This window comes from Nelusetta ayraudi, unplaced genomic scaffold (assembly GCF_046127955.1).
Source record: "Nelusetta ayraudi isolate G7.1 ecotype Tasmania unplaced genomic scaffold, CSIRO-AGI_Nayr_v1 ptg000011l, whole genome shotgun sequence".
Classification (NCBI taxonomy): domain Eukaryota; kingdom Metazoa; phylum Chordata; class Actinopteri; order Tetraodontiformes; family Monacanthidae; genus Nelusetta; species Nelusetta ayraudi.
The window spans coordinates 18,164,202-18,178,152 of record NW_027466061.1 but is presented as its reverse complement, the minus strand read 5'-3'; the positions used below and the strand labels follow the sequence as shown (position 1 = coordinate 18,178,152).

Genomic DNA, 13,951 nt, shown 5'->3' with positions numbered 1-13,951 from the left:
AGTCAGACAGATCAGCTGTCAGCAGCTACTTGACACTGACAAAAGGAAACCATTAACTCGTTTTCGGCCTCAGTTATACCAGGGTGATGTGGAAAATCTTTCTTAAATAAAGTAGTATAATTATGTTGTTTAATTTTACAGTTCTAAAACTATAGGTCTAGTTTTAATTCAGGTCAAGTGGGGGGAAACCCCCACATCAAGATGAGATAAAAATATAAATAAACATTTAAAACGGGACGACTGTTGTATATTTTAACAAACATCCGATTTCAAATTAGTCCTTTTTTCTTCCACTAATCGTCGGTCCATCAGGAGAAAAGCTTCCCCACTTCTAATTTTACATTGATGGAAACAAGCCCGCATAAAGGACTCAATGGCCCAATAATAGTCCGGAGCAATTCACACATATTTATTTCTGCATTTTAGAAGCTTTCAAGCCAGGGAGTGAAATCCGGACAGGTTGTTATAGCTACGCAATCCGCAGGGGTTCCGATGTCTATTTAAAAGCCCTGGGACCCTCCCTCTCCCCTTTAAACAACATTATATATCTCACACACACTGCATGCTAATGCGGCCAATTCTCAATGAGCACTAAAACACATCTCAAAATTAGCTCATTCTGCCGTCTGACTCCAAACTGCCTGACAAGGCAACACAGGGAACATATCATCATCAGAATTCCCCCTTTGGCAATACCTGCCGATTGGGTCCTTTAGAAAAAGGGGGGGAAAGGCAGCAAGCTGTTTTTAACTTTTAATATTTGCCTCCCGAGTTGTGCCACGAGCAGTCGCAGTCGCGATAGACTTTTCTTCTCCCTTTTCAAGTATTTTACAGGACAGACTTTAAAAACCAAACAAAAACAAAAACAAAGAAAACAAAGAAAAAAAAAGCATCAGCACAAATATCTCCCTCAGTTTAAAAAAAAAAAAAAAAAAAAAAAAAATCTCAGTGCGCGTCCTGGCGCGCATGTAGGCTCTCTGCCTGAAAAAGTTTCTTTTTTGCGAATTTTTAAGGATGATATACCTTGGATGTTTCCTGCTGCTCTGTGGGCTCACGCATGTCATGGCAAGTTATCCCATCTGGTGGTAAGTTTTATTTTCATTATAACGCGAACCGAACGCCGAGAGTCTTGTTTGTTTTTCCTCACATGTTGGGACTGTCAGTCTGATGTTCTTGGCGGACCTTCTGGGTGTCCTGTGACGGTTCCGGTGGTTTGACTGTGACACGTTTGACGCTTGATCCATTTGCCTTTTTTTCTTTTTTTTCTTTTTTTTTTTTTTTTCTTTTTCAGAAAAACTTTGTTTGTTTTAATAACTCGATAAAGGGGGTTTAAAAACACGTGATGTTACGCTTTCAGCTTTAAGATCCGTGACGGGGTAAAAGCACCTGAGAAGACGATGCGACACGTGTTGTGTGTGTTTCTGCAGAACTGACGGCGCATAATTCTGAATGCGCGCAATTCTTTATTCGATTCGGGCCAAAGGCAGGTGTTTTGTTTGTTTTTTGTTTTGTTTTGTTTTTTGCTTGCTTGCAAGTATGTGCGTCTGTATGGAAGTGTGTGCGTGCGCGCCTCTAGCTGTGCGCATCTGTCACGTATCAGGAAATTATGGTGCCAGTGTTTAATGGTTTAGTGACAGGACGCACCGTACTCTGCCTGCGCCTTGGGCTTTTTGACAACCGCATTTCTTCCCTTTCAAACTTCATATTTCACACTCAGCGCTGTCTGAGTGTTGAAGGGGTTTATTATGGGCACACAAAAAGCTCTGTTTTTAAAGTTGCTACTGGAACGTGTAAATCCCGTGGAGGGTCTTTTTTATGCCACAGTGGCAAAGCATCAAAACTGTAAACTGAGCATAATTTTTCCACGCGTTGCGGAAGCCGAGAAAGCAACAAGTGGCTGTTACTTACGCTATTGTTTTTGCACGCTCGCTCTCTCCCTCTCATCATCAGATGAGATGTTTGAGCATCACCGCTTGATCCGTCACCACAAACACACGATCACAAATGTCTTTTTAGCACCAAGGAAATAAACGATGCCTGTGTTTATAATAAATCCTTTAATGACTGCTTTGATATTAGGTGTACCATAATCTCTTTCCCTTTGTGGTAACACTGATGAGAAACTAATTACATGCACAGCTGGAAGGAAATCCTGATATAACAGTGGACCCATTCAGCCTGCTCGTGCTGAATCACTCCCATCCTGCCTCTGGAAGTTTACCCGTGCAGATGGAGTCGGGTGATGCCGCAAAGCCATGAGTGCATCCAGCTTTCGTGCCATATTGATAGCATGGGTTTGATGATCTGACGTGAACATGTTTGGGCATTTTTGGAGGATGCCAGCGTGTGCAGTGCCGCGTTTCAGCCCTGCTGATTGACAGACTCGTGCATGCCGCCAGATTGTGAGAGGCCTCAGATTGTAATCTCCCTAGAGCTTTTCTTCTTACAAAAAAAGATGACACAATGGAAGGCAGTTTTCCATTCTGTCATCGCGAAAAAGTTCCACGCTTCTATGACGGTGAGTCAGGCCTTTGAGTGGAATGAGATTGAATGTGTCACACATAAGCACAACCTACAACAACAACAACAACAACAACAACAACACAAGTAGTTCAGGAAGTAATGCACAAAGCCATGTTCAGTTGCATATTCCTGACCACACTACCGTACCACTGAAGAGAAAGTGATTCTGAATCTGTCGCATTCATTTCTTTCAAGGGAAATCAAAAAGTAAATACCGATGCAAGTTTATTTCTCTGAAGTGCTGAGTTGTTGTGTAAACAGCACTTTTAAGGAGCCAACGCTCGACTGGGAAGTAGCAGCAGGATGATTTGCCTGCTGGACTTGGCTCAGGCTTCATCCCACTCAGCGTCTGCTGCCTCGCCTGTGTCAGGGGGACAGGGCTGGGCTCTAAGACAGGTTCATGTCTGTCTCTTCCCGACCTGCCATGACATAGCCTGGCTGCACACGCCACCCCGCCACCCCGCCACCCCCCCAGTCCATCCCACCTCAGAAGATAAATACCTGGAGGTGAAAGCTTGCTGCACATTCCTTTTCCCAAACATATTCTCTTGATGTCAAAGTCGGCTCCAAGGCCCCAGGGCCCACAAGTAAAGTGGTAATTCTAAGGTACCCTGCTTGGGCTTGCTGAAATATGCATTAAACCTGCGCTGGATACACTTAGACAAAGGGGGGAAAGTCTGCACTGAGACCAAAAATTAAATGCGATGTATGTTTTTGCTTAAATATTTACTCAAAACAGTATGCACTTTAGAATGTGACGAGCCAGTATGCTGTTGATAAATTCTCAGTCTTTCGATCAATCGTTCAGAATCTAATGTCTGGTTGAGGGGTTGGATATAACAAACCCAGGACTCTAAATAGATGGCTTTTTATTTTTCAACGCTGGTATGCAAATGTTCAATAGCTAAATTAAAAGTCATAAATCATTCATGTGAAACATGTCCTGCCTCCTCTGCAGGCCGTTTCCTAACACAGGAAGAGGTGGCATGGATTACTCAGACCCGATGAGACAGACACAGACACACGCATGAAAAATATTGACTCACAATGCCTTTGTTTGACTTGTTTTAGGGTGATGACCTGGCAGAAAAAGTATGAAATTCAAAATAAAACACGAAGCAGTGAAATCCCCCAAAGTATCACAACTCATTACAGAACTTAACCAAAAGGCATCTCCTGTGAGGAACCTCAGTACAAGCCAAGAGTTTAGCACTCTCTCGCTCTCTCTCTCTCTCTCTCTCTCTCTCTCTCTCTCTCTCTCTCTCTCTCTCGCTCTCTCCCTCTCTCTCTCTTGTTTTTTTTCTTTAAGAAGCTGATTTTGAGTTCTAGATGAGCAGTAAATGTTACTTTTGAATGGTGCAGGTGCCCAGAATGTTAAATCGTTAAACATGGATCTTTACGGTGTGTTGTCTATCAGTTGAGCTCATGGGAGACAAATCAAAAGCCACCGCTTTGGGATGTGGATGCAGGTTTCTGCAAAGGTTGATGTGCCCTTGGGCCATGTGGACTGACAAGGGCCAAAGAGAGGTCAGCATTAACCAGTGCGCCCCTGTTTACTGGTGGATGTTGCATACAAACTGTAGACCAATTTGCTTTTCCCTGAAGCACTCTCCATCTCGGTGCTGCTTCCTGATTCTGTGTTTTTTCCATGATTAACTAAAGCAGCCCAGTCAGCTTTTATTAATAATGAATGTTGGCTAAAAACACACACACAGACACGCGCACACACACAAAAAAACAAGCGTGACGCATAACTCTGACATTTGATTTGAACTCTGGCATTTGATTTGGTGGAAAGGGGGAAAAAAACAGTGATTCATCTGCCAGATTTTATGACAGCCTGCACACACCTTGATAAATAATGTTAATAGATTTGTTATTAAAGTTGAAAGCTGTTTGAGAATAATTTTATTCCAGAGGTATTGCTTTATCAGTGCCTTTTGCTGCCATCATCGGTCTCCAGCCAGGGGAATTCTGTTAGTGTTCTTCTCTTATGGGCTAAGAGGTTTTGAAGACAGCAGCCCGAGGCCAGTGTCAGGAGTTTCGGTAAACTTGTTGTGATCGGCAATTAGTCCCTGAACAACTGTGAACGGGTCAACGGATATTGAGCTGACTGGGCGGCGAGAGGCAAGCACACCTGCTCTGGCAAAGAGTTTGTGCAAAAGCAACAGTAAGTGTTAGCATGACGGTCTCAGTCAGATCAGGGCTGCCAGTGTTTGGTCTTTAACTTTGACAGTGGCCAAAGATAAGACACGGTCTGCCAACAAGGCGTTACATAGTCAAAATATTGGTTTTACTGACATTTCAGTAAAAAGTGTACAGCTCAGGTCACCAAGTTAAAAGAATTCTAAAGAAAACAGTCCTAGTATTAATGTAAATGGCAAAATCATATAAAAATGTTTTGTATTGTTGTTTGTAGTTAAAAGAAGTAACTTTAAGATTTAACACATTATCTTTTAACTCATTATCTATTTAACACTATTATCTTTGTGTATGTTTATTTTCATATGGCTTCATGAGTAAAGTCTGTATGTTATGTGAAAATGTTCGAGGACAAACTGACAATTGCAGGGGTTCCACAGTGTAGAAGTGGTCTGCCAGAACTGGCAGAATTATCTATCACCAACATAGACAACAGAGTGTCTGATTTCTTTACACTTTCTACACATTTCTGGATGCACTGGGTAATAGAAGTGCTAATTGAGCAGACACAGAGACACAAAGGCAGAGAGAAAGCGTGAGTCGGAGAGATGTAATCAGTTAACCAAGTTTGCACTTGTTGTATCCCAGAATACCTTCCTCAAAGGAAAGGGTGGGTGGGTGGTGGGTGGGGGGTCTGTTTTACACTTAATACACTCTCTGAAGTCTCATTGTAGGGTTTTGCACTCTTATTAACCTAAGCTGAAGGCCCGTTAAGTGTGCGGACACTTAATAACAAGGTGTAGTTTTCCAAGTTGTCAGTTCAGGGTCTATGAAGACTTCTAGATGACTTTCATCTCAGACAGAAACGTGGGCCGATTCTGTGTCAGCAGGGCTGCAATTTCAATACACACAAAATGCCAGGTGTCTGCACAGAGGGTAGTTGAAGGGATCAAGGACGATAACCTGATAGTAACATCTAATACAGCAAATAAACAGACAATCAAACAACCGTGTGATGTAATTTGGCACAGTGTCCCTAGTTGAGAAATTAGCCACTTGACTGGTGTTTAACAGGTCGATAAGGAGGCAAGAGAGCAAATAAGGTGCAACCCTCAGCCTACACTAATATTATGACCTCTGTATGTCCTTTAAGGTCACTGGCAGTGGGCCACCAGTACTCATCACTGGGCACTCAACCTATCCTCTGTGGCAGCATCCCAGGTCTGGTGCCCAAACAACTCCGTTTCTGTCGGAACTACGTGGAAATCATGCCCAGTGTTGCCGAGGGGGTGAAGATCGGCATTCAGGAGTGCCAGCACCAGTTCAGAGGCCGACGCTGGAACTGCACCACGGTCAATGACAATCTGGCCATCTTTGGGCCAGTGCTGGATAAAGGTAACTAAGGAAAAATGTCATTATGAATATGTAATGTGTGCTTTTTGTTGCTGGTGTTGTTGTTGTTGTTGTTGTGTTAAAATTCACTCATGGAAAGAACCTGACAGAGTGTGCCACAGGCACAGGTAAGACGGGGTTTTAATCATCCTTGTCGTGGAAGCAAAAGATAACAGATTAACCAAAAACTCCCCTTTCAAGCATTTGACAGGCAACCAGTTTTTTTTTAGTAGCATTACAAGAAAGCTGCACAGGTTCTGTTTATCAGAGGCCAGCTGGAATTGGGCTTGTAAAAAAAAAAAAAAAGTCTACCCTATAAGGCAGCAACACAACAAATGTTTAAGACAAACATTTTTGACTTTGAAGTGAGTGTATCACACCTACTGACATCTACTAAATGGCCATAACGCCCTCTTTTGAGTTTTTAGGAAGCCAGAACTGAAAGAAATGAAAGTGACACGTTGTATCTCCTAAGCTGATTAACTCCTCCTTTAACAATCCTATATTATGTTTGCCTTGTATTTACATTAGAAAAGCTGCACTTTCTGCGCCCATCATCCATTATGCCTATTCAAATCCTTGTCCAAATAGTCGGTGGACCAAGCAAGCTCCGTACAGCCTGTGAGCATGCGATAATGTACACAATTAAGACAAGTGAGTCTTGTCTTGTCAGAGTTTTCTTTGGAAGGGAATTCCCTGGGATTGATCCACCGTTCACTTCTCTGATGTGCCATACGCAAGATCATAATTAGAGAGGTGGAGCCTTGCAAAAGTGTTTTTCCCCCAATTGAACACTGTGATGAACATTTGGTCATGCTTCAATTCTGGTCTAATCACTGGCTCAGACTGCCAAAATCCCTGCAATGCATTTCACAGTTTGTAAAGCTCAATTAAAGAAGAAGATAAGAGTCAATGGAAATCAGAGTTTTTATATTACAGAGATGTGCAGTATAAGTTTTTTTTTTTTGTTGCAATCCGAGCACGTATTGGTTGTAAAAAGCAAACAATTTCAATTGGGGAAAAAAAATGTGAATATGATTTACTCTCTTACCACAATGTACACTACCTGAGATACCTCAATTGTATTCCTTCCTTGTGTCTTTTCCTTTATGCTCACTCTAAAATGAGTTAGAGGCTTCATGATCGAGAATGAGCAGGAAGCGCTGAGGAGGTTGAGGGTCGACGAACTAAACCCGTCACCTTGTTTACGGAAGATTGATGCCAACACGAGGGGGGTGTTGGAGGTTAGCTGGGGCAATTGCTTTTAATAAACTCCCGAGCCAGTTGATAGGAGAGGCTCAAGCTTAAGTAGGTGGCTAACGATAGGGGTTCCCGAGCTGATCCCTTTTGTGGTGCAAAATGCCACCTCATTTCTCCCATTGCCTCCCTTCCCAGGACCTAAATTGCAGGGCTAGAGAGTGGAAGTAGGAGGCCGCAACCGAGCTTTAGTGAATCATTTTGATTGGATTAAGGTCACCAAGGCCCTTAATAATGTGAGAGGTCAAAGTGGCTGGATTAAGTGCCTTTGTCAGAGGCCAAGCACAGTGACTCAGGGGCTCACAGGCCTTTGATAGCGCCGTGCAGGAGAGGGCTTCCATTTCATTGGATTTGATTGATGTTGGTGTTTTCACTGTGCAACGGGAGCCATTGTCCTCACTGGTGTCTGCTTGTCTGTGATTCAGACTGTAGTGTGTCGGTTTCCTCTTGCCTTCATGGGTGCTTAGGGCAAAGGGTAGGCGCCTTTTGCAGATTTCAGAGGCTTAGTTCCTATCAGTTAGCCCATCACTGCCCATGTCCTCCACACCCTCCCTGCGGACTTTAGAAGTTATTTTCTCAGGGGCAGATTATGTGGAGGACAGGGAACAAAAAAGGCATAAGACATCAAGACGGAAAGGCTGCTCTGTGTGAATTGTATTCAGGCAAAAACAAAGAGTCGGTGAAAATTGCTCATTTTTTTCACATGACGTCCATTTAGGTATATGTCTATCTTTACGGGTGCTTTAAACAAAATACAATCTGATTCTGGTGGCATCCTTTCATACAAACTTGTCAAGAAAATCAATCTTGATTCATCCAAGTGCAAGGCCCCTCTTCTCAACGCGTTTCCTGATTTCTCCCTCACTCCACACCCTGAATCACGAGCCCTGCCTCGAGGCTACGTCTGCATTAACTAAAGTGTCAAAACATGCACCACTGGATTCTGCCCGCAAAGAAAGGTAGCAGAAAGCTGCGCAGGTGTCCCTAAGTCTGCAGAGCCAATCCCAAAAACTCTTTGGTATTCTTGGTATTTACAGAAGACCTACTTTCTACATGGGTGTAATCGGACCAACTGTTTGCGAGTCATACGATAGGAGAATGAGCGAGGCCAGTGATGCTGCCGAGTGTACAACAAGAGCTTTTCAGGTGATGACACCCACGCAGGCATGCAATGTCTCTGTTGCACTTGACACTGTTCCATTAAACGCGGGATCATGGGAAATCACTCTAATGTAACACGTTAAGCATGAGGATGGAAGTACAAACACTTGATCTCATGGTCCAACCTCATTATTTTTTGAGGTACCCTTTGCCTCAAATTTGCAAAGAAGGAAATTAGTGGCCAAAATCAGTAGGCCCACCTAAAGTGACTGGGGGGAAAAAGGTCAAGGGATGTGGGTTACGACCTACGACCTGAGGATGAGAAAGTGTAACTGTTTAGGATGAGCTAAGAGGTCTTAGCTTTTCATGAGACGTATGTCTGTGCATGCTGGGGGAGGGAAGCTGGCGCACCAGTATATCATTAACTCTGTGCAAGAAAGAAAGAAGGGGTGTGTTAAATGGAGTTGATGGGGGGACCTTAGCCCCACTCCCTGCTGGGCACTGCTCGGAGCACAATATCTTTGCAACCATGAGATTAAGCAGGAGAAAAAGTGCTTTTCCCCATTCACACGCCCTTTAGATTGTTTTATTAAACCATTTGAATAGGGATTTCCCCGTCTGCCGACAAGCAGGGTCCAGCCAATGCATAGTTCTGTGTTGCTATGACTTAACTTGGTCCCCACTAATCACCGGCCAGGACAAATTTCATATAAAATATCTTGGCCCATTGTGGAACTAACACAGCGTGACAGTGGCAGCACAATAGGGGATTCAACCCCCCAGCAGGTTGTAGGGACCACTTAGCCTGCCAGGGTCTGGCAAAGTTTGGTGGAGAAGTATTGTCAGGGTAAATGTCCTGAATACCATACATTTGCTGTTAAAAAAAAAGAAAAAGAAAAGAAAAGAAAGAAAAAGAAAAAAAATTAAAAAGAAGGAAAATAGACAGAAAAGGTTTGTTTTTCCAGGGGGTAGCAAATTATGCAACAGGTGCATGCAATTTGCTAGGACAGGTAGGCAAGAATAAAGACAATAATTGTTTCTAGCACAGTGATTATCACACCTATAAGTACATTTTAAAGTCTATCATCTTTATGTCAGACTTTCAAAACAACCATTAATCATTTGATTAAAAGACAAGACTCATTTTGTCATCCGCTGACAGCATCGACTGCGATGGCATGCCTTGAGCTCTGCAGGGTTTTGTATTTGTTTCACATTAAATCACACTTTTTTTTCACACAGTTTCTTTTTACATCATCCTCAAGGAACCTTAAACAGAACAGAAATTATGGACATTTTAGATGGGGGGTAAACATTTGTTAGCTCAAAGCTTCAAGACAGAGTTCAAGATATAGTTTTCTTGCTGTCCTTCTACATCTTTAATCCATAGGCTGCCCTGCAAGCTAATACAATATCCACGTCATTTGCTCTGTGGTGTATGTTAAAGGTGGGTACTCGAAAAAAATGTGCACAGAGGCGGCGATGTATTGTGAATATTGGCGACCTCGTGCATGTACTGCACACAGTATGCAGTGGGTGGCTGAGGATGCCAATAGGCCTTTTCTCTTGCATCATTGTCTCTAATGCCCTCTAGTCCTCAGACTGGTTGAAACCTGCTGGAAGGGAGGAGCTCCGACTGCTATTAGCTCTTACTCCTTTCTTTCTTTCTACCCCTTCCCTTTACCCCTCCCTTCTGCCACTCGTGGTCTCCAAACATAAGTGTGTTCTGCTTCTTTCTTTTTATTCTACACCGAGTTCCAAATATTTAATATTCATCGCTTGCCCTCAGTGTCCATTTGTTTGCCCTCCGTTTAAGTCCTATCTGCACCTGGCATTTACACTCTGTGTATCTGATTCTCTCGCCTTTTTTTTTTTTTTTTTTTTTTTTTTTGCAATTGTGCAAGACCATACAAGTACGTACATTCAAGGTAACCCCTTTGTCATAATGGATTCAGCTCACAGCGGAGGTTGCTGAACTATTCCGTTCTTCTTCTCTAACTTTTGAATGATACCGAGCTGTGAATATCTTGACGGCGTAGTCCCCTCTCCCCTTCAAGTATGTGGCTTTGTCCACACTGTGTGAGGTAGTTTCCGAAACCTTTCAAAAGCTTGATTGAGTCTTTTAATTATGGGCTTGTCAGGCCTGTGTCTCTCTCATCTCCCTTGAAGATCCTGATCCCTCTGAGTCATCAGTTAGTTATCTCAGGCAGAGGTAAAAAGGCCGTGTTGACCTTATCCAAACACTGCACAATCAGTGAAGAGGGTAAATAAAAACATGCAGGTACACCCAATCACCCACTCTACACTATTTAAAGACAACGATGTGGTGTTGTGTGAATCTTTAGTACTTTCATTTAAAATTTAACAACAGCTTACATAAGCAAACCTACAGTACATAGAGCCTTCATATCCATGCCATCACGCTTGTAAGTTTTTAAAAATTCAGCGACTGTTTGTTGTGTCAAAACCAAAAGTTAAGTGTTAAATGACACTTTATAAAACTCTCGAAAATTGCCACATTATTGACTCAGTGAGTAATGTAATAAGTATGTAACGCACATTTTGGACAGCGCTGTTCATGTTGAAATTAGTGAACTACACAGTTAGTGTCCTGCATTTAAACATACAACTTAAAGCACGTTATTGTGGACACTGTTTTTAATGAAATGCACTGTTGAGTAATTATTACCTTGTTTTGGATGTTATGAGTGACAAAATGACATCACCATTGATTATATCCCATAACATTTAGAAGCACCAGCTATAAGAAAAGAATAAACGCGGATATTGCAGTATTCCAAGAATCATCCATTGAGATGTGACATTGAAAAACTTTGTAGCCGCTTCAGTCTTATGGCTCACTGTGTTTCCCCAGCACTCTGTATCTTACATAGTACTGAATTTCTTATTCCAGCCACTCGAGAGTCGGCGTTCGTGCACGCCATCGCCTCAGCTGGAGTCGCCTTCGCCGTGACGCGCGCCTGCGCCGAGGGCTCGGCCACAATTTGCGGGTGCGACAGTAGGCACAAGGGTCCACCCGGGGAGGGCTGGAAGTGGGGCGGCTGCAGCGAAGACGTGGATTTCGGCAGCATGGTGTCCCGGGAGTTTGCTGATGCGAGGGAAAACCGTCCCGACGCTCGCTCAGCCATGAACCGACACAACAATGAGGCGGGAAGAATGGTAGGTTCTCTCAAAGCTCTGTGTTCTCTCTTGCTGACCATAACTCATTGATTCATTTTTTTCCTGTATCTTCAGTCTCTGAATGACAACATGTTCCTGAAGTGTAAATGCCACGGGCTCTCGGGCAGCTGCGAGGTGAAGACATGCTGGTGGTCGCAGCCTGACTTTCGAGTCATTGGCGACTACATGAAGGACAAGTATGACAGCGCCTCCGAGATGGTGGTGGAGAAGCACAGGGAGTCCCGCGGCTGGGTGGAGACCCTGAGGCCCAAGTACAACTACTTCAAACCCCCGACGGAGCGAGACCTGGTTTACTACGAGGGCTCGCCCAATTTCTGCGACCCCAACCCCGAGACCGGCTCCTTTGGCACCCGCGACCGCATCTGCAACCTAACGTCCCACGGCATCGACGGGTGCGACCTCCTCTGCTGCGGCAGAGGCCACAACACCAGGACTGAGAAGAGGAAGGAGAAGTGCCACTGCATCTTCCACTGGTGCTGCTACGTCAGCTGTCAGGAGTGCGTTCGAGTCTACGACGTGCACACCTGCAAATAAGCGTGCCTGCTTTTTTTTTTCCTTTAGCGAAATGTAATAAAGACTGCAGTGGGCCGAGGAACAAACGTAGTGGCGGGCGGAGACACAAGGGTGTGTGAGGCCGCCTGCCCCCGCCACCCGCTGGGTCTGGCGTCACGTGACGTGTTGTCAACAAGGGACGGTTCTCTGGCCTTGTGGGCTGATATGGCGGCCGAGGACTTTGGCGTCACAGGCCACGCTGAGCGGAGGTCGCGAGAGTGATGATGACGATGTTGATATGTTTAGATGTGAGGAAAAGACTTTGGATGTGCCGATGTCAGCTAATTGACAAGCACCACATTGGTGGGTTTTTTCCTCCTCTCTCCAGTTTTCCGTGTAGTTAGTTCGGTCGAAAAGAACACATCGCTGCCGTCGCTTTTCAAGTACATGGGGCAAAAAACAAACAAATGTAATTTCCTGCGCTCCTTATTCATGATTTATGATGAAAATCGAGGAACATAACTGAGTTTGAACAGCGTGCATCCTTCTCTGGCTCCATCGCATTATTATTATATATGCATATATCTGAAACTAACAATATTGTCGTGTGAATGTTTTTTTTGTGTTCTATATAGTGTTAATATACTACTGCTGTTTGGGTAAGAATGCACTTGCACCTGAGTGAATGTAGTTGTAAAGCTGCAATGTGTTTACATATTTCCTTTTTGTAAGCTAACTAGCTAATATATGTTTTAAAGGATTCATTCAATCCCCAGACTTCACATGAGCCACACATCACCCAAACATCTGGAAATAAAAATGAAAAAACAAATGAAAAGAATACACGCAGTAAGCATATCTGTGGGACTCAGCTGGAAACACAGGGAGCTTTTTCCAGGGAGCAGAGAGAGACGACGCCTTCGACAGCGTTGAGAGTTATGACCAAAGAACAGAACAGAAAAAAAGTCTGCAGTGGTCGGAGAACCAGAAACAGAATTTTCAAGGTCAGCACTTGTGTCCTGTTGACAAAAATGAAGCCTTTCCTCTTTATTTTTGTTTTTCTATCAGTATTAGTAAAGTCGCATGGTAGGTATGAGGGAACATGTTAAAAGGGATATTCCAATAATATACATAATGATGAAATAAATGATATTTTTGTGGGGAAAATGTTTTTGGTAAAAAAAAAAAAAAAAAAAAAAAGACAAATAATCATCTGTGATGACTCTCAGCTGTGGCTTCCTGTTTCCCCAAAACTAAACGACAAGCAGCATCACTGAAACTATCGACACTTCCCTTGTTTTAATGCTGCTAAGTAAAGATAACATTTGTGTGTGTTTAGGTTGTTACATAATGTATGTATTGTGTTACATCCCTGCTTGTGTTTGATTCTTTCTATGAAAGACATCTTAAAATGTGAAGTTTCAACTAATTATTATGTTCAGTGATTCCATTTTAAACAATATAGACCAAAATAGAGTTGTTTTTTATGTAGATGCTTATGGTTTTTCATAGTCTGTGTTACACACAAGGGCAAACGTATTCATCCTTAACCTTGACTTGGAGCACAAATCACGGTACAGTATTTATTAAAGTTAAAAAAAAATAATAAAATACTGGAATCACAGGCAAGACGTAAACAGTAAGGCAATGTTGTTTTTGCTGTTGTTTTTGTTTTTTGTTTTTTTTAAAGTAAAAATGGGGTGTATAACTTGACAGAATATGAATGCCTTGATTGTGGACTGGTGTGTAAAGTCATTGATGAGTTAATGTCTTCGTAAAACTGTGTCTCAGGCATGTATAGTTCTCAGATTTCTGAACTCCCCAACCCTCATTTTCCTTGAAA

The 13,951-nt window shown here is 43.1% G+C and overlaps 1 protein-coding gene across 3 annotated transcripts; it reads left to right on the top strand.

The window, feature by feature from the left end:
- Positions 1-402: 402 nt before the first annotated feature.
- On the top strand, positions 403-13,719 carry wnt3a (wingless-type MMTV integration site family, member 3A). Of its 3 annotated transcripts, XM_076021602.1 has the most exons (5): positions 1,092-2,518; positions 2,785-3,030; positions 5,819-6,060; positions 11,330-11,595; positions 11,671-13,719. In XM_076021602.1, exons 3-5 carry the CDS (start codon positions 5,934-5,936, stop codon positions 12,148-12,150), a joined length of 873 nt encoding a protein of 290 aa, XP_075877717.1. In that variant the 5' UTR covers positions 1,092-2,518; positions 2,785-3,030; positions 5,819-5,933; the 3' UTR covers positions 12,151-13,719. The 3 variants fall into 3 exon arrangements, with proteins under 3 accessions (XP_075877716.1, XP_075877717.1, XP_075877718.1); XM_076021601.1 differs by lacking the exons at positions 1,092-2,518; positions 2,785-3,030 and adding an exon at positions 403-1,085; XM_076021603.1 differs by lacking the exon at positions 2,785-3,030.
- Positions 13,720-13,951: the final 232 nt, after the last annotated feature.